This window comes from Pimephales promelas, chromosome 1, assembly GCF_988280905.1.
Source record: "Pimephales promelas chromosome 1, fPimPro1.hap1.1, whole genome shotgun sequence".
Lineage (NCBI taxonomy): Eukaryota > Metazoa > Chordata > Actinopteri > Cypriniformes > Leuciscidae > Pimephales > Pimephales promelas.
Genome location: NC_142769.1, coordinates 32574732 through 32601458, shown reverse-complemented (window position 1 = coordinate 32601458; position 26727 = coordinate 32574732). Strand labels below are relative to the sequence as shown.

The following is a 26727-nucleotide window of genomic DNA, read 5'->3' as shown; positions in this document are numbered from 1 at the left end:
TACAGGCACAACATTTATTTTGCCCAACAATATAAAAAAGCCAAGTCAACCACTGAACACAAATGGAGCAGACTGGACAGTAACTGTACTGGATGGGAAACACACAAAGCCATGGCTTCATTCTGTCTTTTTCTCAGGTGACACTTTTCATTCAGTAAGACACCTTTGCAGAAACCTTTCTCTCTCATACACATCATTTCATCTCCAGCATTCAAGTAGCATTTGAGAGGGAACTCCCATCTGACCCCTTCATCAGATGGATAGCCAATGTCTGAGCTGGAAAAAAACAAGACAAAAAGGACAACAGAAAAATTAATGGATGTTTGTTTTGCAAAAGGGCTAGGCCCTCTTTGCTAAATACTGGTAAACTGTTCATTGTAAAGGGTTGCGCCGAGGTCTTACCTTGAACTGTCTGACATTACCCTCAGCCACCATGTGATGTTCATGCTCTGGAGTAATGCAGTACGCTATCCTCTGGAATGGAAGACATTCAAAGCACAAAGTGAACTACATTAGCAGGCATAAACGCACAGCAATAATGAACCACAAAGCTAAACAAAAATGCAATTATCTGCTTCGAAACATATGGCAATGTGGCATTTTATTCTTCATGTGTTAGATGATCTCTGAAACCATTTAAGGTATAAAGCCGCTTGTGGAAAATATGAGTGTGAAAGCACTCAGCCAGATGCCAGTAGCATGTTTGTGGCTGTGGGAAGTGACGCATTTACTGATGAAATTCTCACAGTTCTAAGACCACACAAATTCATGAAGCAGATGTAAGTCGAGGACAGATTTATTAAGGACATTGAACACATGATGAGAATCAAACAAGGAATCTACTGGAGGATCTGCTGGAAGTTTATCTATCCAGCATTCTTTCTAGTGAGTGAAAGTAAAGGGGTGTGTAAAACTTACTGTAATCTGATTTGATTTGTGTGTGTGTGTTTACATAACTTTTAAAATTGTAAAAATGTATAAAGTTTTCTGTTATTATTAGGATGTGAGTTCTATAACTTGCTGTATGCAAAAACAAAAGTTTATGTCCCCATTTAGATAGCTAAGTAAACACGAGTGTATGCGTTTGCTTACCTCTTTTAATGAGCCTGGCACACTAAGGAATTTGTAGATGGCGTAGATGGGTACAAAAAGCATAGAGGACAAGGCTATGGACCAGCCCACAATATTGGACCAGTAAGGGAAAGTATAATCATCATATTTCAGCTCGCCGGAGGTAACAATGCTGGCGATCACCACAAACTGCACAGACAATAGAAGTTAGGAAGTCACCATTCTGTACAAAAGAATCAGATTTGTCAGACATCAGGTCTTATGTTCGTTCTATTTCACTTACCAATAAGAATACTGGACTGACAAACTTCCAACAGAGCCTCCAGTAGATTCCTGGTTTGAAGCCCATCATGCGTTCAATGTCCTCACTAAATCTATCCACGCCTGAGAGACAAACACACAAAGAAATGAGCAGCATCTGGACATCATTTTAAGATAAAATAACCTGAGAACTTTCTCTGAATTGTGGCTTCTCTTCTTACAATATTGATGATGATCTGAACTTTCTGTACTGTAATCTTAGACAGAACTGTGTTCAAGTGTTACATTATGTAATGTAATTTAAAGGAGATATGAAAAGCGTTCGATGTCAGGAAGCAAAGTCACGGAAGGCAGTGCCGATAATCTTGACATTTTTTAATCCTGAGGCTTTGAACTACAGTATTTGTACATGTTTGCTCTGGGGGGAGTTACAGATGCTTTTATTTATGAAGTAGCCAAGAATCTTTCAAGAGTTATTGTCAAAATAATTTTACAGATAATCCATCTGAAAGTAAACAAACAATTAAAAAAAAATAGTGGGACTATAATAAATGTCCTCCCATTCCTTACATGGGTTGTCTGCCACAACTAGAACTACATATGCTTTGGAATAATAATTTACTGTACACATTGATGAGATAAATGCTTATCTTTCTCAATGCTGTTGGACGATGCAAAAACTACACTCATCTGGGGGCATACTAGGGATGGCTGATATGGAACTAAAATATTATTTTCTGAAAAAACTCGATTCACGATTTTATCATGAATTTATCACGATTTATGTTTATGAAAACTGCACTTCATTGTTTATGTAAACCTATGTATTTGACAGTTTAAGTGCAATAAGACACAAAAAGATAATTTGCGCTTCGGGTGTACACACAAAAGCACATCAGAACAGCGTGCGAACAAAACGTTTAACTTGCAAAGCTTTAAAATACATGCAATTAATCAACTTTTTTGGTTGTAAATAACTGCAAAGAAAAATAATAGTGGATATATTTGTCTACATATACAGCTACTTTTGATTAGTTGTCTGTGGAGAAAGATGCCTCCAGAATCCTGAACCAGCCATCTAGCTAAACTGCCAAAATCTAAAATCTATGATGCAGAGGAATCCCTGGAGTAAGACTGAGAAACAGATACAGGAAGGCTATAGCGCACAACACCAGTGTGCTGTAAAACTGCAAACCACAATAATTTTAGTAGATGTACGAAATGATTTGGGAAAACATGACTGAACATACAGATTACATGGATGGATCATCATTATATGGTTCATGCAACATCCATGTAAATGTGAATTAGTTTGGGTCAGTAGTAGAACGGTCTATAAACATTAATGTATGAATGTATCTGCTTACCATAGAACCAAGATACTCCAATGGCCTCAATCAGCACCCCAAATAGAATGGATGTCCCTGCAGCATACTTGTCCAACAAGGTCAACACATAGATCCCTCCCTGTCATGACCGAGATACAAGACAAATGCTGCTGAATAAAGCACTTTTATTGATTCATTCATCATCATATTGTTTGAATGTAATTTTATATTGTGTATTTTGCCTGCTCATGATGTAATCATATAAATGTTTTTCCTGCTCTTGATGTAAATATTCACATTCAAATTTATTCACAAAACACAATGATCATTTCTTATTTTGACTGTAAACCATCAATTGATACAATCACATGGATGACATCACTGAATCTAAAGACAATGAATAATTATTATGCAGTAAAAACAGCACAATATGTACAATGTAAAATTTTGTCAATTTGATATTTATAATGTGACTAAAAACAAATATCAACAGGTGTATTTTCATATTGTGATGCTGCCCAAACATAGTGTTGACTCAAAATTAAATGACACAGACCCAACAGACTTACGTTTGTGACGCACAGAATGGCTACTAGGAATGTCCCAAATGCTGTAGCAAATGTAAATATCTTTCTATTCCTCTTGAGGATTTTGAAGTCATCTGAAAGCCCAGTGATTACTGCTTCCATGCCACCCATCTAAACAGTACATCAAATAAAAGGAAGAAAATTTTACTCCTAAAGATAGGCAACATTTTTTAAAGCAACTTTTTTAGTTGTAGTATTAATTATTAGCATATTTGTTTTTTGTTGTTTGTTTTTTGTCTTTTCAATGTCATGTGAGATGGCGATGTCAAGTAAAAAGTTGTTTTTATCAAAAAGAACTCTTAGTATGCTCTGTCTTTACCATACAAATACAAAATAATCTGAATCTAGACAATAACAAGATTCATTTGTACTCACAGAGCTGTCAATTCCAAGAGTTAGAAGCATAATGAAAAAGACTATTGCGAAGAATGTAGATCCAGGTAGAGTTGAAATCGCTTCTGGATAGATAATAAACACCAGTCCAGCTCCTGCACACATATATAAACAATTAAAAACACAGATCAGCAGAAGGACCCATAAAAAAGTTTTTTTAGGGTCACACTCTGGTTAACCCCAAAAGAAAAAAGAAACGTACACAGGGTAAACCTGAGAAACATTAAAAGGTTGAACACAGCATAAAAAAGACAGGACAGTGAAGATGTGGGAGTAACAGACCCTCAGTAGCCACATCCTTTATGTTGACACCATGCTGTTCAGCCATATACCCCAGTACTGAGAAGATGGCAAATCCTGAGAAGAAACTGGTTATGCAGTTTATTGTGCTGGTCAGAAGAGCATCCCTGCAACAAAACATAAAATGAAAGTGTACATCTTAAGTCACAAAACTTGCTGAGAAGGATCTATGACATAAACACTTAAAACCCACAGTGAGTCGATGCCAAAGCTGTGGTTAAACGCCATTGTGGATCCACTCAAATCTCTATCAAGACGCATTTAGATGGTTCCTGTGCAAAGCTAGAACTGTGAAGTTTCAGGTTTGCCATTTTAATTTAAACCCTTGTTTCCATGGTCCCACAATTTTTGCCAGTTGCAAGGACTAGACATTCCAATAGCCCAATCCATAACCAAACAAAAGGTCTAAGGAGGAGGATTATAACAAATCATGTCTGATTTTAAACATTTCAAAGTGTGTGAACTAAGGTGGAACTAGGGGTGTAACGGTACATGTATTCGTATTGAACCGTTTCGGTTCGAGGCTTCCGGTTCGGTACGCATACAAACCGAACGATTGCTTGGACCATTTTTCCTGCCGGCAAAATTCGTGCTGACGCGGCCAACACAACGTTGCGCTACATCCAAATGGCATAATGAAAGCAGAACGAAACTGCGCTCCTCGTTATGTGCTTCACGGATCGTTTATCAGTTCGGACCAGCAACAGTGCAGCGCGAGCCGATCTCGATCAAGCAACACTGTTACCACACCGCGCTAAGAGATCCGGTAAAGAAAACATTTGGATTCGCCACTGAGGTAATAACATCGCTGCGAGATCTAGTGAGATGCATTCACATTTCTCCGTTATTAACCGTAGATCTCTATTAGATCAAACAGCGCTGTCATGGAAACCAGGAGAAACATTGTGCCGTGAATGAACTAGTAGGCTACTTTACGTCCACAGACCAGCAACATTCACCATGGATTTAATATAGTAACACTAACTGTAACCAGTTTGGCTGGAATGGTGAAATGCTTTCAAGTACTTCACACATCTTTTTCCAGCATTTCAAAATTCAAATATTATATAAATAAATTATTTGTTCATCCTTCAAAGATGACCCCTATTTATAAACCTGAAAGTTTCAAGATCTAGGAAAACTCACACTTATTTAAAAATATTTTTTCTTTAAACAAATAGGAAATTTCTCTGGCATTTCTTTCTTTTTGCTGTATCGAAAACGTACCGAACCGTGACTTTAAAACCGAGGTACGTACCGAACCGTGATTTTTGTGTACCGTTACACCCCTAGGTGGAACCATTTAGTGTAGTCTGTGAAGAAGCACATAAATCTTGTGCAGCCATCTGCTTGCAACATTATGTCCTATTTTGAAATAACTGTAGATTTTGAGTCTTAGTAAAACATCTATGCCCTGGAGAGCAAAAATATGTTGGAACATCAAAATCAATATGAAATCAATTCTGCTTACTGTAAGTCATTAACATTCTTCAGATGTATGCATTTAATAGGCATCAAAAGCATGCTTTTAAAGGAGCAATGTGTGACTTTTAGCGACATCTAGTGGTTCGGTTGCGAGTTTGCACCAGGTTTGCACTAAGGGCTCAGCCCACTGCTCACCCCTCCCTTTCGAAGAAGCTACGGTTGCTAAAACGGGACAAACATCTCGTCGGCTGAGACAGCAGAGAATAGCCAGAGTAAGCCAAGAGTGTGTAACATTGTCACTGTTTCTGTACCACAGTCCATTATAAACCACATCATGAATACTGTCTGTTTACAAAGCCATAGTCAGGTGAGGATCAAGGGTTTTAATATATAATTTAATAAAATAATAATCAGCTGATTGTCTCACAAACGTAACCAGCAGCACATTTCTCCACACATACTGTAGCAAACCCATAATACAGCGAGGGAGCAGCTATATATTTTTTCTAACAGGGTAGTAATAGTTTAGCTGGCTAATATGAGCTGTTACTGTGGCTGAGCTGGGACGCGTCCGCATGAGTCCAAAGGTCGGAAGTGCGCGCGCTGTTACAATCATGTCATCTCCGCATCCCAGACTATTTACTACACACAATAGGCTTTTTTCTCTGATTTTTAAAATTCTTCGCGATCGACTTTAGTGATAAAAGACTTTAGTAAAAGTCTCTATCGACGGGTTAGTGATTCCTGTAACGTACTGTTTTACGGTCAATGACATGAATACTAATCATCAGCTGTCTCAAGAACGTAACAGCACATCTATCCCCAACATAACAAACCCATAACACAGCGAGGGAGAACTAAGTTACATGAAACAATCCCAACTACATATTTTACACCACTCACAAGGGGAAAAACACTACTCACGGAGTGTAAGGCTAGCTTCCAGCTTTCCGCTACTTCTCTTTCAAGGTAGTGATGAAACGCGTTCTGTAGCGCTGTTTGTTCGCGTTCGGCTACGGTAGGAATATGACGTCACAACATGGCGACCTTCATAGAAGGGGATTCCCGCGGTTATGGAGCTATTAATGTCTCATTCTAAGGTAATAAAAACATTACGGCTAATCAAGTAAGTTCTTTATACACCACTGAAAACATAGTTATGGATGTCATATTGCATTTCTGTTAATAGATACTCAACTTTGTTACACAATGCACCTTTAAGCCATTTAACACAATCTAACCAAAGTGGGCACTTACTTTTAAATTAATAAATCAATTAATCTGTGTTGCCTCTTCACACTTTCAAAACACTTCATTCATGGAACGAATCACCTCATCCACAAGCCTTTTGTGACCAATTAAACTGTTTACCAATTTACAAATTGATTTTTAACTGACAAACTTATTTAAAACACCATTCTTTCATCCTCACCCAGACAATTATCACCTCTTCTAATTTCCTCCTCTGCAATAAAAGCTCTAAAATGAATTAGTCTAGTGATATAATTGAGTATTATGAGATTCAGTAGTGAAAGATGTTGACATCCTGATAATCTCAACAGATTGTTATCCACAACGGCTACAAGTTGATTGCCACTTACTGGCCCCACCAACAACTACGTGTTTGTCTCTGGAAACAGCATGTTGGTTTTCCATGAGAACTTCAACCCATAAGCAAGCAATGCCAGAGTTTCACAGTCTCAGTTGACTACATGGACATGGGCTAACAGATCAAGCAACAAATCAACATAAGCCTTTATGTAAGAATATGTTGCTTACATTGGAACCTGTTTTTAGCGACCACTAAAGAAGAATTTGGAAATTCTTTTTAGTTATAGTTTTAGAGAACTTACCACATGTATCAAAGACTTGTCATACCTGTAGCAGTTATTGTCGAATTTATTGTAGCTAGCGAAGGCAATAAGGACTCCAAACCCAGCTCCTAGAGAATAGAAAATCTGAGTAGCTGCATCAATCCACACCTGCAGCAAACAAAAATGAGTGACAATCCATCTAAGAGAAGTATGTCGTTGTGACTATTTTTTTTAGGTCCATGATATAATGTATATCTGGATAGTTCATCAATTAAGTTGAGCCCTATTGGCATGAACTTACTTGAGGGTTATTGAGCTTCTTTAGGTCAATGTGGAGATATGCCCTAATTCCATTCATTGCACCAGGGAGAGTTATGCCTCGAATCAGCAACACCAACAACACTATGTAGGGCATAGTAGCTGTAATATACACCACCTAAACAAACACAAATAAAGCTCTGTCCATTTTTGCCCATTGATTTGACATAACTTTACAATGAACAGTGCTACATAAATTGAAAATATTATTATTAAAAAGAGAGAGAAAAGTATTAGACACATGACTTACAGGAACGGACAAATCAAACAGCTATTTCCTGCTATTATCATTTGAGAGTTTTTTACCTTTCCAGAGGATTTGACTCCCTTCCACAAGCTGAAGTAGAGGATAAAGACGACCACAATAAGGCAGAGGCAGAGCTCCCAGCGAGGAACACCTAGGTCACCGATGCCTTTACTCTCATGAATGTGCAGCACTCCACGCCTGGAGGATGAGAAATGGTATGAAAAATGGAAAAGTACTGTCCTAATTTGATATTTTGTAATAAAGGCATTGTTACTGTATATGGCACATTTTGTTTACATATTTTAATTAAAGTATTTTGGAATAATATAACATTATTTGTAGAGATATGTAGTGTTGTGCACTACATAAAAAGGAGAGAAGCTCGGGAGGACGTGTGCACGTCACATCCAATGGATTTCCAACCCGGAGACTTCACATACAAATAGGAATGCTGGCCTTCAGAGGTAATAGCAAAACCCGACAAGTGGATCATTGTAATGTGTGATTACAACCACTTCACACACGTGCAATAAAAAAGGATTCATTTTAGAAGAAAAGTTAAATAAAGCACCTTTAAGGATAAATCTTATTAAATCTCCAACATACAAAACATCCATTGTTAAAACGTCCTCTATTTCAAGTCATACTCCAAGAGAATAGTGTAAAAAATGTTCATCTTCACACAAAAATTGGTTTTGAAAATATACTGTACAGGTCTAATTGTGTAAAGAACGCCCACCATGCAGGGTTGAGAGGGGCCTGGATATAGGAGTAGCTTGTTACTTGACGTCACTGCTCTAATGGAAAGGGGGTTTTAGTATCCCTGTTGAATGTATACAATAGAAAGGGATGTTCTCCCAAGTCAATGTATGATGAAACCTTGCTTGTCCTGATAACTGAATAACCTATAAAGAATCTAAAACTACAAAGAATTTAGTCAACGTCAACGCTGTCTTGGGAACTATGTCTTGTTTTTATAGCACATTCTTACACCCTTTTATGTGCTTTATGTTATGCTTACTTTCACTCATGTTTTATTGCATTTTCTCAAGACAGTCCTTTTGTTTATTTTATGATTTCCATTACACGAGAGTAGATGTTAAAACTTCATGCTGATTTGTACTCGGCTTTCGCCAAGATAAGCACAGACTAAAGCGTAGTTTCCTTCCATATGGTGATGTGAATCTCATTCTGTCTGGCATTAACGGCTGCAGTGTACTTGGCGCATACACTACAGCATACACTACGGCTGCAACTTCAGTGTGGTCTCCCCAGTGGACCAGCACGACAATCGTCTGGATTGAGCAGAGTAGGAGACATCTCTAGGGTCTTCAAATGGGCACCTTCCATCCTCAGTGTTTCATCGATTAGCCCACGACACCTCAAGAGAGCTCGACTCTGGCGTCCCAGAGTCACCCCCCTCCCAAAACCCTCTCTTCCATGCTGTACCTGTCCCACGATATCCCTTACACATTTGTCGCGTGACTCTACTAAGGTCATTTCCAGTCTGACCATGGCACACTTAAACTCCTTGGTTAAAGCAGAGACCGACAGCTGCAATATTCTTTTACTATAAAGTCCCACTCTGCTGAGGCAGCGTGAAACTCCCAACCATTTCCTAATGTACGAACTTATTAAAGGGTTAGTTCACCCAAAAATGAAAATTCTGTCAGTATTTACTCACCCTCATGTTGTTCCAACCCCGTAAGACCTTCGTTCATCTTCGGAACACAAATTAAGATATTTAAGATATTAAGATCGCTCCTGCATACAGTCCATAGGCTTCTTGAGGGACTGGCTCTTGCTGTCCTCGAAAAGTCATTAAAGACATCGTTAAAATAGTCCAAGTGACTACAGGGGCTCAATCTTAAGTTTATCAAACGACGAGAACACTTTTGTGCGCAAAAAAACAACAAAAATAACGACTTTATTTCAACTATTCGTTTATTTCTCCCTCTGCGCGAGTCAGGTTACTAGTTTAATAGCGTAAGCTTCTGTTATTGTACGTCACACGCATCACACACACATGACCAGCGTCGGCCAATAGTGAGCCTACGTGTGACGTAGCTCTACGCCACATGACCAGCGCCGGCCAATAGTGAGCCTACGTGTGACGTAGCTCTACGCAATCACACTACGTTAACTGACTTACAGGCTCATGGAGAAAGACGTGAATAGTTGAAATAAAGTCGTTATTTTTGTTGTTTTTTTGCGCACAAAAGTGTTCTCGTCGTTTGATAAACTTAAGATTGAGCCCCTGTAGTCACTTGGACTATTTTAACGATGTCTTTAATGACTTTTCGAGGACAGCAAGAGCCAGTCCCTCAAGAAGCCTATGGACTGTATGCAGGAGCGATCTTAATATCTTAAATATCTTAATTTGTGTTCCGAAGATGAACGAAGGTCTTACGGGGTTGGAACAACATGAGGGTGAGCAAATACTGACAGAATTTTCATTTTTGGGTGAACTAACCCTTTAATGCTTCCAGCTTATCCACTGTTGTCAAAGAAACCTCATACACAGTCAGTGGCCACACAGCAACCTCGGCAGTAGACCAAACTGAAAGCACTTTTTTAGTTTTAGTTTGCCTGGTAGAGCACAGCTGTTTATGCTCCTCAACCCTTCCACTGCTTGCCATCTAACTTCTCCCACTCGAACTGTGTCCTTTAGATCCCCATCGTACCATCTCCCAAAACTCTTCACTCAGAAACTGTTGGTATTGACTCACCATTAATGAAGAATGTTTTATCTACTACCTTTCCTTTAACTATCGAGATGCAAGCCCTTGATTTAGAGGGCTTAAATTGCATTCATGCCCATTCAATATAATCGGTTAACTTACCCAATAACAGATTAGTGCAAGCTACTGTTGTAGTCATGGTTGTCATGTCATCCATGTATGCTCTAATTGGTGGTAGTTGCATCCCAGAAGCCAAGTGATATTTTATACTCACATCAACCTAATCTTCACAAAAGATTTTATAGATTTAATGAAAAACATGATTTAGCCAAATTATGAACCTTTCAATTGTATTATATTTTTAAAAAATATCTCTCACTAGAGCACCAATGATATGTCAGAAAATATGTAGCACTGGATCCAAACGCTGTGTCTGAAATTATATAATACAGAAGGAACAGAGAAACAGAATTAAGGCGAGACACGGCAGGCAAAAACACAGATTTTTCATGCAGTGATCAGTTTTGAGTTTTGGGCTAGTATACACCTTCAATATGTGTTCTTTCAAGCTACTATAAAGAAAAATGTTGAAAATATACATGATTAAGATGTTTATTTTATTACATTTTGTTCACTTGCGGCAGTAAATTTCTCTCGAATTTACCAAGTTAGCATTCCAGCGCGTCATGCTGCCACGTTCCGTCTGTTTACTGAGGTCTGTCGTAGGGATGCGCGGTATACCGGTATTGCAAAAATACCGGTATATAATACATTTCAAACGGTACAATATCATCATTTTGTTAAATTCGGTGTTTGATTAGCTGCTGTTCCGAAGTTCTCCACTAGGTGGCAGTGCGCTACCGAAACTGACGCGAGTCACGCGAAACCGGCAAACGAAGGAACACGGTGGAAATGAAGCTCTTTCGGATTTCTACACGCCCGAAATTAATAAATAGAGAGAGCAGTATGAGTGAAAGAAGGCATTACTTTGCCTACTAAATTAATGAGAATAGTATAGAAACAGACCTCAATGCACCACTTTGCAAACTTTGCTTTCAATAATGTGTTGCCATGGAATGCAACACATCAAATCTGTCAAAGCGCTCGTCAGTTGCTCATCCTGACTTGTTTAAGAGATCAACTGGTGAGTTCATCATTCAACTGATTTAATTTAGACTTTTATTGAACACTGAACAGCGCACATACATAAGAGCTTATCAATTAAATATGATACGGAAAACACGAAAGCTCAAATCTTCTTGCATGACACGCTAGAACCAATTCAGTTACCGTCTCATGATCTCATAATTTTTGCTGTTTCAAACAAATATATTCATTTGATTTGAATTAATAAAGCATAAAAGTAATAGTAAAAAGAATGGCATTACTGCCGCTGTGGTGACCCATAGAGAGAGAGAGATGGTAGTAATATAAATATTAATAATATTAGCCTACAATTAAGCTACATTTGTCAACATTCACTAAGGAACCTGGCCTAACAATATAGCATTGATTAATCTAGATCAATCAGTAATAAAATGACCTAAAAATGTAATATCCTAATAAATGTTTAGCATCATAACATTACTTTTTGCAATGCATTATATGCATAATATGAACCCAAACACAAACAGTAACCAAACCAAGATGAATAAATGCAATAAATGTTGATAATTCTTTGTTGATGCATGACAGCTAATGGTTTTCGTCATTTCATTATTCTATTATGTTAATCTATTATTATAGATATTAACCTATTTTAATTGTAGAATATCAGTGGGGTTTTTTTCAAAATTTTCAAAATCAAAATTTTACCTACACATAATTTGTTTATTTTTTTTAAATTTTGATATGTTTTTTATTTGGATACTTTTCTTTGCACATATGGTAGTTGAGAGTTTCAAGCAGTGTTTAATAAAATTGTTTCAATTCACTTAAATTTAGACTTTTTTTTCCGACTGTGGTATCGATTTAGTATCGATACCGAGGTATTAGGTTCTGGTATCGTATCAAAGCCAAAATTGTGGTATCAAGCCATCCCTAGTCTGTCGTGACCGGTATCGTTGTAAAGCTCTGAATCTCCTGCACAACGCTATGTAACCCAAATATTGGCATTTCCTTTCTAACAGTAACCAATCGTGAATGTCCAAATGGTGATTTAAAGTAATGACAAAATCTCATTGGCTAGTGCTGTGGTTTCTGCGAACATGATTCGCTCAGACGCATCACGTGGTGTTCTCTGCCAATGTTAATTCATTGAGTTACTGCAGTTGTAGGCCTTATATGCCAGCCATGTTATTAAATAATCAGTTTTCATGAGCTTGAAATATTATATATTTTTATTACTAAGGGCCTGAGCATTTATTCTGTTTTTGAGCATTTTTTTCCAATTGAAATGTATTAAATTCCCTACATCTCCTAATCTTTAAATGCCTTTTCCTCAAAATTATTTTTTGTCATTCTCCAGTACATATATCTCAGCCTATGTACGTAGCACCTATGAACACCAAACTTTCCAGTTATACACTTAACAGTATTCTGAAGATATTTTCAGAGGGATTTGTTAACAAATCATTCCTGGCCTGAATTATGTCACATTTTAATAAAAAAATATGGTGAAAATCTATTTTTTATACGGCTATGGACAGTATGTTTGGATTTCCTAGGTAATGAAAGCATATATCCTGAAATCCCTCTAAACTTTTTTTTCATCTTGTGTGTGAACAAAATGAAAAAATATAATTTTGCACCAGGCTTTATCAAATGTTCAGATCTATATACAGAAAATATATGCACAATTGCACATACTTAATGAGATAATGGCTAATTTGCATAGTTAAACATACAAATTTCAAAAACTTATAATACATTTTTTATATATACTTGTGGAAGTAATCAACTGAGGAAGTTTATCATGGTGATCTAAGCTCAAACAATACACCCGTGAGCCCTGACAAAGAACACTAGCAACGCAAAGGCTTACAATACTGTATATACAGAAGCGCTAATTGGTAACAAGACACAGGTAAAAACAATGGGAAATAACAAGAGACAAGAAACCAGGTAGAACTAAAAACTAAAAGTCCACACGACAAAAACACAGACATTCAACCATTACAATTAATATAGCCAGGCTAGTACAAACACACGCATTTTCAGTCTATGTCACACAGTGTTGCGTAAATCGTTTCAAAAGTTTTTCCAGATCGTAAATTACCCATACACCCCTTTTTCCCTCAGGTTCTAGCTCCCCAAGAGGGATGACCTATTTTTCTAACATTTTTATGTCTGCATAAATAAAAAATAATATTAAAAATGAATATTATTGCTGATTTCTAGAAAAAAAATATCTGGATGATACACCCCATAAAAAGAGTCTCTGTAGAATGTGACCTAAATGATTCCTGTACTGCACCTCCCAGTGAGGTTCAAAGAGGAGAAACAGTACAAGCCATTGTTCTTATATTATAAACAAACCCCTATAGCACTGCCAGAACATTTCTGTAGCTTTTCCTTTTGGAAGAGGTATCTTGTAGACGAAAAATAAATTCTGCCCTGTTTGAATACATTTTGTTTGTGAGGTCCAACTTTAGTAGCCATGATACGAAAGGAAGCAGACTTGATCCATCTCTATTTTACCTTTAAAACTTGTAAAACTTAGAATATTAGCCTTAGGACAGTTGTCAAGTGGCAAAGATGCCTTTAAGAGCAACACTTTAAACTTTAAGTCTAATTTGGTCGTGCACTGGGAATAGGGGGATAAACATGAGTGTGATGTCTACAGAAACACAGACGGTGAAGCCATCAAGGCTGATTTAATGAGGAAAAGGAAAGCCTGACAAACCCTCAAGGCTCAAGAGAAAGGAGACGGTCCAATCCATCTCCAGTCGTTCAAAAGTGTTTGAAGTTTCCAATTTGCGTCATCATTGCCAATAACATCACACTAGAATTTGTCAATCCGCTTGCCCTGCTACAGCTTGACCTTCAATCCACTCTGTGACATTTCATTTTACTCCTGGATCTTTAATATACTTACACCCTATACAAACATAATTGATTAGATCAGTCTGTCATGACAAAAAATACTTTCACAAATGAGCTCACTCACATTTTAGGCAAGATTATGCATTCTATGGATGGATTTTTTCCATACTGGAACATTGGAAAACATAGAAAAAAAGCTTCCCTTTATCCAAATAACCAATTATAGACATGCCAATACATAGGTTACATTGCTTTAGGGAGTTTCCAAGTGGCCAAGTGGGCTTGCTCACAAGGGGTATTAAGGCACTATTTTATGTAAAGCTGCTTTCTGAAAAGAATTTACACAACTAAAGCAGACAAGACTTGACTAGTGCAGTAGACTTCAGGTACACTCTAACAAACTGCCAGGAATTTACAGAGTAATATTTTACAATAAATTAATGTAGTCAAAAAATGAATGCATGAACAACAAAATTAACAGCAAAATGAATGAATGCTGGGCCATTTTCTAACAAATTATTGTTAATCAACAGCAAAATGATGCCGACATCCCAGTAATTTACTTTTGTTTTAATGTGAATTCACTTAATAAAGTTGTCTTTAACCATGCCCCTGACTGGAATTATATTGCGCTGCTTCTCAGATAATCGCATTCAAATCCGCCTCCATTTTGTTTGCAACAACCAACCTCCAACGATCCAATCAATTCCCAAAAGACGAAATCAATCCCTGCCTAACATTTTTTTTCTAATTTCAGAAGACGTTTCACTCAGATATACGTCACAACAAGGAAAAAATGACAATCTCAACTTCCATTTCACGCCGACTTTAAAGGGATAGTTCACCCAAAAATGAAAATGAAGTCATTAATTATTCACCCCTGATGCTGTACCAACCCCATAAGACCTTCGTTCATCTTCGGAACACAAACGAAGACATTTTTGATAAAATTTGAGAGCTGTATAACCACTACACGATGCATGCGCGAGAACTGAACAGGAAGTAGTAGAAAAATAACGATTGTGGAAATCTCTTGAACTCTCTTCTCAGGCCCAGAAGAAAGAAAAGGAATAGTCGAATAAAGTCGTTATTTATTTATTTATTTATGCAAAAAAAGTATTCTCGTCGCTTGATAAACCTATAGTTGAGCCACTGTAGTCAATATTTAAACATTTTCTTCGATGACTTTCTGGGCCGCCAAGTTTCAATCCCTTATAGGGAGCATGTGATCCAACTCTCAAATTAAATCAAAAATGTCTTCATTTGTGTTCCGAAGATGAACGAAGGTCTAACGGGGTTGGTACAGCATGGGGGTGAGTAATTAATTACTTAATTTTCATTTTTGGGTGAACTAACCCTTTAAAACAACAACAAGCTAGAATATAAAATAAGGCTAATTGGCAATAACAAGGCTAATCAACTATACTATTATTATCAGCATAAAGATTTACCTATAGATAATTTCAAATTCATAATTGTTTGTAAATGGATATTTCACAATAGTTAAGCATCTGCTGATATTTATCTTTGAAAGGAGTGACATCATCTTGCAAAACAAGATTTTTTTTTTCATGCACAGACATCAATACTCGACATATAAAACACACCAATGTGACACTCAACAAATAATAATAAAAAAAGATAAGGTCTGAACATTACAAAATGAACTAACAACACAAACTGATAAAAGTGAAATAAAAATAAGTTCAGCAGCACAGATAAAACCAACAAGAATCCAGAAACTACACAGCATAATCTATTCAAGCTGCACTGCATGCTGGATACCTTCAGATATTCCAACAGTGCAGTTAGATATAAGAGAAGTCCTACTGTGGAATTACTGTAAGTCAATTATTAAATTCAATTATTAACCTGGAATATATAATTTTACACATTTTTTTAACACTGCATGTGACATCAGTGTATATAACTAACCTTTAAAAAAAAGAAAAGAAAAGAAGAAAAAAGACAGTAACTAATAAGGCTAAATCATCATGGTCACCTTTTGTTCATTCTTTGACCTTGGACTTTCACATGCACTTTTACGCTGCCTTTTAAAGGATCCCATGATTTGTTATTTATAGAAAGGACGCAGGACAGATATGAACCTCCCCTAATTGAATAATTACATTAGATTGGTGAGTATCTTGGTAAGCTTTCCCTCTAGGAGCTGTTCATCTGATGTTCTGTCCTTGCCAAGCTAAATCCAAACACCTATGATTTCAACATATCCCCAGCTATGTACTCTAAGCCAGAAAATGGCCACAGAAGAGATTTCTGATGGCATGTGGGGTCTCATCACAGCTTGCTTAACTCTGGAGCAAATTATATTTGTTTTCATAACAGGCAACAGAATGTCCTAAGATGTGCTTGTGAAACCACGTTCGTTGTGGATATGGACCCCTTGGGTTGACAAGAGTTCAGGGCTGTTTATATATTTTTATTACATTTCCTTCTTTTTCATTTTTTTCATTTTTGTAATTAATTAAATGAAGCATTGCAAATAAATATCATTTTGAGACAACCTTCAAATCACATGTATAAGACTATTTACTGAAACAACCCCATGGCATTTGCTAAAAAAATAAAAATAATAATAAAAATCAAACAAGCGAATTATAATTAACCTATATTCTAGTTCATTATTATGAGCTAGCGTATTATTTTACTTATTTTTATTGATTCTTATTTAAAGGCACAATAAGTATTTTACAAATCTCTGTCTTGACTTTCCAAATGATTATATGTTTTCCTCGAAATTCACTATTTCTGTCTTTATGACATCAGTTGGGTGTTAAATCTGAGACTGTGTGTGATAAGACAAGATTTCAGTAATGACGGAATAATTAGATTTAGGACACCCGCTGTGTAAAACAATACAATAGAGCCGTAACGGTTCATTACTCTCAACAAACAGTGATTGACTCAAACATGTCAAGATCGGCAGAGACAGCCTAGTGAAAGGATATGTGGGTGGCGCACAAGATGATGAAATTCACTTTGTTGAGCTTGTCATGTTTTGCTTTTGTCTGGTTGTCGGAGGTTTTAGAAAGTGTTTGTGTAAGACCGATGAATTTGACTGGGTTTTATCTGGGGCGTCCGGATTGTTGGCTACTGGTTCAACAGCTTTTTCTGTGATTGGTTTGTAGCTATTCTGAGCAAAACACTGCTTAATCTAATATTTAGTTTATGGCACACCTGCTGAGCCGAGTCTGCTGTATCTGTGACGTTAATGAACATTCTCTAGTCTAGTGCCATGTGTGCTGTCCCATGATGGCAGGATTATTGGTGGCCGAAAACTATTATAATGGAGCGGCATGAGGGAGGAGAGCGGAGGAAATGACAGCTTTCCACATCCCCTCACATGCAGAAGACAGCTGGGGAAATGACATTTCAAAGCACTGCTGGGTGGGAAACCAGTCCAAAAGAGGGTACAAAAGAGCACAGGAGAAAGTGAGAAAAACTGCTAAACAGACTGAGAACAAGACAAGCAATAAGTACAAGAAGTGGTATCACCAGGAAAGACAGGAAAAGAAGTAGAAGAAACAAGTTGAGGGTTCGAAGAATTACAATAAATTATTTATTAAAATATATATATTAATATATAACACAACTGCTCTAAAACATGCATCAGATTTTAATTGAAGGAATGAACACACAGTGACCCTCACTAGAATCTGATGATGTATTTTTGATTTTGTGCGAGTGATGTGGGTTCTTCATTGTTCCATGCATTCTTCTGGTTTCCTCTAACACAAGGAGCCAAATTTTCCTTTAGACACGGAAAAGGGCTGTTTTTCTTTGAAGTGCAAGTGCCTGCCCTTCTTTCAGTCTACATCAAGAGTGTTATAGCCCTGTACACGTCATAGATTGTAGACAGGAATTTCAGAGTTTCGAGCGCTGCAGAAAAGTTTCAGTGATACTGACCTAATTTTGAGCCAGAGTTTTCACATCCGATTAGCCAATCATTGTGCCTGTGTTCTACTCATGAGCAGCAACAGGGTTCAATATACCTGGATGATTTAAAGGCATGTCTTTCTTTCCTCTGCGGAATGACGAAAGAAGATATTATTAAGAACTTTGGTAACCAAACCATTTTGGTGAACATTGACGTCCATTCTATAAACTATCAAAATTTCTTCTGTTATGAGAAACAAAGCCATACAGGTTTGTAATGAGTGAGTAAATGATGACAATTTTCATATTTTTCATTTAAAGATGAAAGATCTCATGAATGCTCAGTTCCCAGATTTTTTTTTCCTCAAAGGCTTTCTAAGTTGGAAATAACTACAGACTGAAAACATTTTTTCTTTGCATTCATCCGTGATCACTAAAGCAACAAACTTCTCCAAATGGCTGCCCTCTGATACATATGCATCTCATGTCTAAGAAAAAACACAACAGGTTTTGTATAGCTTGCTTCACTGTTCTAGAAGAAATTATAACAACTGCTTTAAAAATTTCCATCAGCAAGGATAAGAATTCTCATCTAGCCAAAAAAAATGATGATAGCTGCTAGAATGGCCGGAAATCAACCTCTTTTGATAGTAAACTAGCAATGATACACCTCACCGGTTTAGTCTCTTTCATAGCTGACTCCTCATTCAATTATAGTAGAAGGGCCGGAGTTATGCCTTCTAGGCACGTTACTACATGGAGACTCTATCTAGATCATTTTAAATATCGGGCAGAAACCTTGTATCTCCATATTTCATAATTTTTTTTGCTAAATCATTACTATTGGTCACATTTTATGTCTGTCTGTGGATTTTTGAAAATATTTACCCAATGAAAAGTATTAAAAAGAGCTTCAGACTAATCCTAATATACCCTTGGATCCTCAAACTGTCAATGAAAACTCATAACTCCACCCCACCTATATCGTGAGTGAAGTGCTGCACGCAGTTTGAACCGTCTCTGCTAGTTTGCAATGCAAGGCTAAATAATGAACTGATTCTTTGAATAGGTATAGTACATACAAATTATTAAGTTGTAAGTTGATGAAAACGTAATGCGATGCGATGCATTTACTGCCTCAAGTGCGGAAGTTCTAATGATGGACAAAACATTCGCTGGTCAAAAACATTACAACTCTTTGAGACTTTGAAACATTTAAGCTTGATTTTGGTCAAATGTTTAAAACATAATACACATCCAAGTGATTGACTAAATATGAAGCCACAATATCAACTTCAAGGAATATAGTGTCCCAACTTTTATTTTGCCTACCTGTATATGCCACAATATGAGGTAAATGAGGCTCTAACTAGCAGTAATGATTCATCACAGCCCAAAACACTTCAACACAGCCTGACAGTGACACAGCACAGGTTTGAAATGTGTTTTTCATGTTTCCCTGTCCGATGTAAAAGATATCATCCATAATATCTATAAGAATGTTTTCATGATCTCACCAGACCGCACACAGCTGTGCATATGTGCCATGCTTGTGCCAGCCCTTCAAAACATTACATGCATGACGGAATGAAAGAATGGATAGAAAATAAATCCCGAACAGCGATAGGTGAGTTATAGCTCCATTACAGGCTTTATCAGCAAGACTCCATAGGAAGCGGCAAGCAACTGGAACAACATGACAAATTTGAACAATGTCGGAAAACATCACAGGTATCGTGAAGCATAAGGAAACACCTGACTAGTGAAACAGGTATATCACTCATAACTGATTTTGTTAGTGAAGATGTTTCATGTACTTGTTTTAATCTGTTTGGAACACCAGACAAAATAAAATAAAAGAGTTGTTTAATAAGCATGGTACTCGTACTTTTGAACAAATCTCAAGCTGACTGCTGACGTCAGATAGTGAGGCTATCAACTGTCTGCCTGAATTCTTTTAACTGACATTGCTTCACACCTAAAACTGTTTTTTTGCTTTCATGCTACTGTAAATAAGCTCTGAATTACAACTGCAAAGCTAAAGAGCAAAAGATTTTTGGACTCACTCGTAGAACTCTGCAGCCGGTGTGTTCTTGTACTTGGCATAGGAGGTTCCATTACCCAAGAAGGTGCCATTGATTCGATTTGGAACTGTGCAGTTGGGGCTGTTCCACGGGTTATCACAATGGAGCCAGGGCAGCTTATTCGTCAATGAAGCAAATAAGTAATACAGAGACCAGGCTATGATGACATTGTAGTAAAAGCCCACATACAATGCTATGATGATCACAGTGTAGCCCACGCCTGAGGAGGAAAGTCACAAATATTTTGTTAGTATACGGGCAAAAGTTTTGCTTTACCTGTTTCAGGCCTCTGTTTGATTTAATACAAGTTTAAAGTGTGTGCATTGACATTAGTCACATCAGAGCCACTGCATAACCTAGTTCACTGCCCCAACAAACAGTTTTGTTGGCTTTTGTTGGATCAGTGAGTTAACCCGGTTTGTGTTCGCCAGGTCATGTGAAAATGAAACATCCAAAAAGCTATTTTAGAACATTTGTTTTGCTGTTTATTGGACAGTGAAGTAGCTTTGTGTGTTGCAACTCACAGTGTTTTGAGAACAGGGTACATTTCATCTCAACATCTTTTGTTTACAAATTTTTAACGTACCTTTAAACACAGGGCATATCTTCCAAACAGTGGCTGCTCCCTCTCTGTTATACTGGCCAAGGGCAAGTTCCATGTAAAACAGAGGCATCCCAGCAATAAACAGGAACAGAATGTATGGGATCAAAAAGGCACCTGGGGGACACATTATCGAATTTTACATTGATTGTTGATAATAAATGACAATAGACATTTGTCATTGTTGCTGCTAATGTAGTGAATGGTCAATCTACAGTGGGTTTAGAGTTTGATGTAATCAGTTCTTAACTCTGACTTTGCGTAGTTTGCATTCGAATATATTCAGATGGGGAAAAAACGATTCATGGTGTAACCATTACATTAGAGGTGTATTGTATCATGTCACATATTACCTTCTCATGAAGCTGTCTGACCCCTGACGTTTTCAAAATCAGAGATTTTAGCAATCTACCCTGCTCTATTTGTCTTTGCTGAAGTCGGTTTCTAGTTTTAATCATTAAGTCATTCTCATATTTTGTGTTACTTTGCCCTGAAGAAGACCACTTGTTGGTCGAAACATGTTGGCTCGTGTACTTTTAAAATGATTTAAGCCACACTAAGCGCCTGGGACCTGCTTTTCCTTTCTTTGGATCTTTTCCCTACCCCAAGAGCTCCTATCACAGATTTTATAACTTTGCCTGGTTGAACCTTTTAAAGTTCATTATAGTTTAAAAATTATAATTGGTGCTTTGTTTATCACGCACAAGGAAATATTTTATTTTACTAATAGGTGATTGTCATGATGCATTTAAATGAATACACTTTTGCAAAAGTCTCAAACCCCTACATGCCTAAAGAGTGAGACAATATATTTAGTTACTCATAAAGTATAAAAGACAACAAAACCGTTAAACAATAGCCAGAAGTTAATGAGTTTGCTGACATTGAGACATCATCGTCCCCTTGGAATTAGAAGGTTCTATCTGCGTTCTGAACAGTTTTGAGATATTGAGCTTCAAAGTTTTTGCATTCCATATAGGAAAATGTGTATGGGGAACAAGTTTCTTTCAAACATAAAAATAACAGGGACCCTAAATGTACAAAACACATCACATAATGTAAATAAATTGTCACAGAATATGTGAATAACTCAATTTTGACAAAAATGTCAGATATAACCTTATAATTCCAAGGGGACGCAATGTGCTGGCAGGTTGTTCAAAGAAACAACTGGTTTATAATCCTGAATGATTTGAGTAATAATGATGGGAATAGATTGGCCAAGCAAGTTTTGTCTAATTGTGTGAATACAATAAAAAAATATGTAAAATATATTCTCCATAAATTATAGGGTGATTCATACTTTTTCTGAAAATGTAAACACTTTCAAAAGTAAAAAGTTTAATCTTTTAGAAAACATGTTAAGGCAACAGTTGGACAACAAATGGACAGATTCGACTAGCATTTTAATAGCCTTTTTCATTTATTTTAAGATCCTCTTACTCATCAGAACAGCAATGGGCTACATTTATTTAACTCAAATTTATTTCTGAAACACAGGATGTGTTTTAGAGATAGTTTGAGACACGGTGCGTCTGTTATACAAATATGCAATTCAAATGAATTTCAAAGGCAATAGCTAAGAGTTTATAAACTGCTTCACGAAATTGTAGTTAAATAGTATAACTCACTATTAGCCAATATGTAAAAGCAGCGTATAGGTTAACCCTCAAAATAAATATCTTACCTCCTCCATTTTTGTAACACAGGTAGGGAAACCTCCAGACATTGGCCAGGTCCACAGCAAAGCCTATGACAGAGAGTAGAAAGTCCAATTTCTTGCCCCATGTCTCCCTTTCCTCAATCTCACCGGAGCCGGAGGTGCAGCCGTGGGAGCTCGGAGAGGCCACGACAGAAGAGTTCGTGTACTGGACCCCATTCTGCTCCTTCACCAGGATCAGCTCCACTTCCTTTTTTTCCACGTTAAACTGTTTCAACGGTGCCACTGAAGACAGTTTGTGCTCAGGCAGGACTTGGATATTCATCTTTGCGCCCTGGCGCTCTCGTGGCCCCAAGGATGTGGAGCAAGTGAGATGCGTGCCGCTCGCACTGACGATGATGATGCTGATGGTGATGCTGCTGCTGCTGAGGAGGAGGATGATGATGATGATAGGAAACGCTACAGCAGTTGTTCTCCCGCTGAGGTAGAGATTCTTGGCCAGCTTTCACCGGCTGAAAGATAGGAGAAATTAAAGTTCACTGTTACTGTGAGACATTAAAGCATTCCATGCACCATCAACACAGTTAAACAACCGAGCGCGCAAAACGATTTACAATCAACGAATGTTCGTAAGCGTCGTGCCACGGTTAACGAAGAAAAGAAAACTTTATAGTGCCAAACACTCGACATTTCCTGTTGGACGCACCACACTTCATGGGATAACTGTATGTCTGCATAAAGTGTCTCTTGTGGAGTCTGGAATAATTAAAGATGACTCTGTACTTGTTAACATGAGGGGGTCCCTCCATGATCCGTCCCTCCTGCTTGATCCAGAAAATAAGAGACTGCTGCTTTTCATGGAAGTTTTTACTCTCCCCTCCCTTCCAGTTAGAGGCTATAAATTGCTATCATTTAAACAAACATCCAGTTTTTCCACACGTGATATTTTCAGCATGATCATCATCACCGTCGTCAAATTGTTAGTATTTTTAAAGCTTCCCCTCCACCCCCGAATACCACACTCTACAAAAATGCGGTGCGCCACCGCTGGACTTAATAAAATAAGCACCTTGCGAGATTATATAGGAGTTTGAAAACATATCCTCCAGGAATAGACTTTTGTCCACTGTATTGGACATTATATTTTAGTGAATTTCTCCGGCATCATGTCACAGTTTTTGTTGTTGTTGTTGTTGTTTGTTTGTTTTTTAGAGATAGCTATCAAATGTTTGGAGGCCAAATATGGAAAATGATAATATTTTGTAATTATCATTTAAATGATTAATTTTCAAATTGTTTTTTTTTTTTTTTCCATAAAGCAACATCTCAGGAAAATGTGGTTTCTTATCAAAAAATATGTAGAGGACACCAGGACTTAAAACATGTTTATCGGGCATTTTGAGTAACACAACAAGTGAAGGGAAAGAAATTATATATCAATATTACTATGAAATATTAGATATTATTATAATTATATTATAATTATTACTCCATTAGCCTACACATCGTATTTTATTACATGTTGCCCCAAGAATATATTAATAATCAAATTAGATACAGTGTATGCTATTGAATAATTCAGCTATATTGAATAGGTTTTCCATTTATGACCATTTTACCCACATATTGCATATAAAGTGAAATGGTAAATCAATTTACTATGCTATATAACAGTTATATACCAAGTTTATGACATAATTCTATGTAATGTCATGAAAAAATACTAAATTCAGAAAACTTTTTTTTCAGGTTTTGCGGGAGGATATATGGTGAAAGCTTTGCCTATAGAGGGTTTTTTAATGAAGCCAAGAGCACAGTATATATATATATTTTTTTTTTTAAAGTTAGTAAAGAAATATAAAAAATAGCATGCAAATCACGACACCCCAGCAACTTTATAACTAACGACTTAAAAAACAACAACAACACTTTTTTTGTGGAAACATGACCATTATCATTTTGGGGCCATTAAGCATTTCCATCCAATATTTTCCAACTGCAGAGCCACAGCACTATAGTTAATACAAAAGGCAGGGTATCAAGACAAGTTTTAAGTTTAATCCCTTTTAATTTGGTGCGTTTTAAAAACATGGCGCACATGCACAAGACGTTAAAAGAAAACAGTAAGACACGGCACAATGGTCAAAAGAGTGGAGGAGTTTGAACATTGAACTTTTTTAGCACAAGCTTCAAAGTTGAATGTCTCATTAACTATGTGGCACCTGGAAAAAGCCTCAAAATCAAGCAGCATGTACTACATGTTGAGCCCATGTGGCGATCTGCTCCATGTATAAAACAACTTTATGTTGAATCAAATGCATGTGTGCATGCATGCCTTTAAATGTTTTCAGAAAACATTGCTCACTTCCCCCTATAGTAAGGTAAAATCCCCCCAAATCCCTCTCTTAATTCTCACCTGAGTAATTTGTCAAGAAGATATAAAAAATGAACTACAACTACTGATCCATCTCCCGTCACTACGGTTTTGTCTGTTTTTATTCCACCCTTGAGTTGCCTGTTTCTTCTCTCTTCTTCTACATAGATTCAATTAGTTGTTTTCTAAGAAGCAGTAAAAGCATTGTGTTCCACATGTAATCTAATTCCACACCCGCTTTAGCCAAAGGCGACAATTTCTATTAGATATGGGCAATCAGTTCATCCCATTAAAGTCAATGAATGTCCCCTTAAAGCTCTCCATCGTTTCTTTTATGAAACCTTTAGAGGCCTGTTTTTCTGCAGTTTTGTACATATTCTGGTTCAGATTAGATAATAAAAGTAAGAAACAGGGTTTTAGAGGCTAACTTATTTTTTCCTTAAGACACATTCATCTTCCAAAGGAGCTGGAACCTCTCATTTCTTTTTCAGGATGTTGCCATGTGGGAAAGGGTGATGCTAAAGAAGGTCACCTTTAGGCCGTGTGTCCACCAAAATGTTTTTCCACGCGCCTGGCATGTTTTCAATTGTTTTCAATGGGAGCACCACGTTTTTTTAAACGCCATGAGCGTACCGAAGGGGCTGAGTGTTTTTTTCATGCTGAAGCGCCGAGCGCCCAGTGTTTTTACTGGTCACTGGGAGTTGAAAAATGTTCAACTTTGGATAAAACGCAGCGCTCATCACTGTCACATTTTACCCAGCCGTCCAATCACAGTGGAGGAGGGGCGGGACTAAACCACACCGACCAACTGTCACAACATTCAAACTGCTGCATATATTCTGTATCATAGCAACGAAACGTCTCAACAGAAAAAACGCTGCGCTGCCAAAATGCACTCAAGCGCCCAAAGCATGGCGTCTTCAGCAGAGCGTCTAGTTTTCAGCAGGCTAAAAACGCTTTGGTGGACACACGGGCTTAGAGCAAATCAACCTTTCCCTGAAGCATGATGGATATTTGCACAACGTAACTGACGCCTTGGGAAGCATTTGACCATGCTTCAATATCTGACGCTTTAGGCGCCCTTTAGCATCAGCTTGATGACGCCCTAGGATCGCGTGAAATCCTACCCCTACCCCAGACCTAAACCTAAAGTCATCTAACTGACGCTTTCCTTTCCTTTTCCTAAAGCGTCAAATATTGAAGCATGGTCAAAAGGTGACGCCTTGGGGTGAGAATGTGTTGTATTATCAGATATATGAGCCACTATCTCAGGGCATCGTATAACAAGTCAATCATATTTTAAAAACAATCCTTGATCTTTGACCTGTCTGTCAAACTTCAGAAAACAAATTACATTCACGGTTATCTATTATTTAGATCCACTACATTTCTAGAATGGATTTTGAATAGAAAAGCTTGCAGTTCTGGGTAAAATGTATTTAGATAAAACCTGAACCAATGGTTGCCAGTAGACATTGCCAAGGCTCACAGCAAAATCTCACATATTGCACCAGGACCTTGATGTCAAGACATTAGTATTCTTTAATTCCCCTAATTATGCAGTTCCCAGTCCTGTGACAGATCCATATGGAATCATGTGTGTCATTCAGGTAAAGAATGACGAGATAGGTGTCACAGGTGGTGTATGCAGCGAAGACAAGAAGTCGAATTTCCAAATTCAATACACTTCACGTCCAACAAT

At 37.3% G+C, this 26727-nt stretch overlaps 1 protein-coding gene across 1 annotated transcript; it reads right to left on the bottom strand.

The window, feature by feature from the left end:
* On the bottom strand, positions 1-23684 carry slc6a2 (solute carrier family 6 member 2). Its single transcript, XM_039688618.2, has 15 exons — positions 23435-23684; positions 22679-23163; positions 20977-21108; positions 20373-20610; positions 7804-7942; positions 7481-7615; positions 7244-7347; positions 3923-4047; positions 3623-3735; positions 3230-3358; positions 2700-2799; positions 1355-1455; positions 1093-1260; positions 403-474; positions 1-276 (listed from the first exon to the last, which is right to left on the bottom strand). Exons 2-15 carry the CDS (start codon positions 22974-22976, stop codon positions 253-255), a joined length of 1878 nt encoding a protein of 625 aa, XP_039544552.2. The 5' UTR covers positions 22977-23163; positions 23435-23684; the 3' UTR covers positions 1-252.
* Between the last annotated feature and the right edge of the window lie 3043 nt (positions 23685-26727).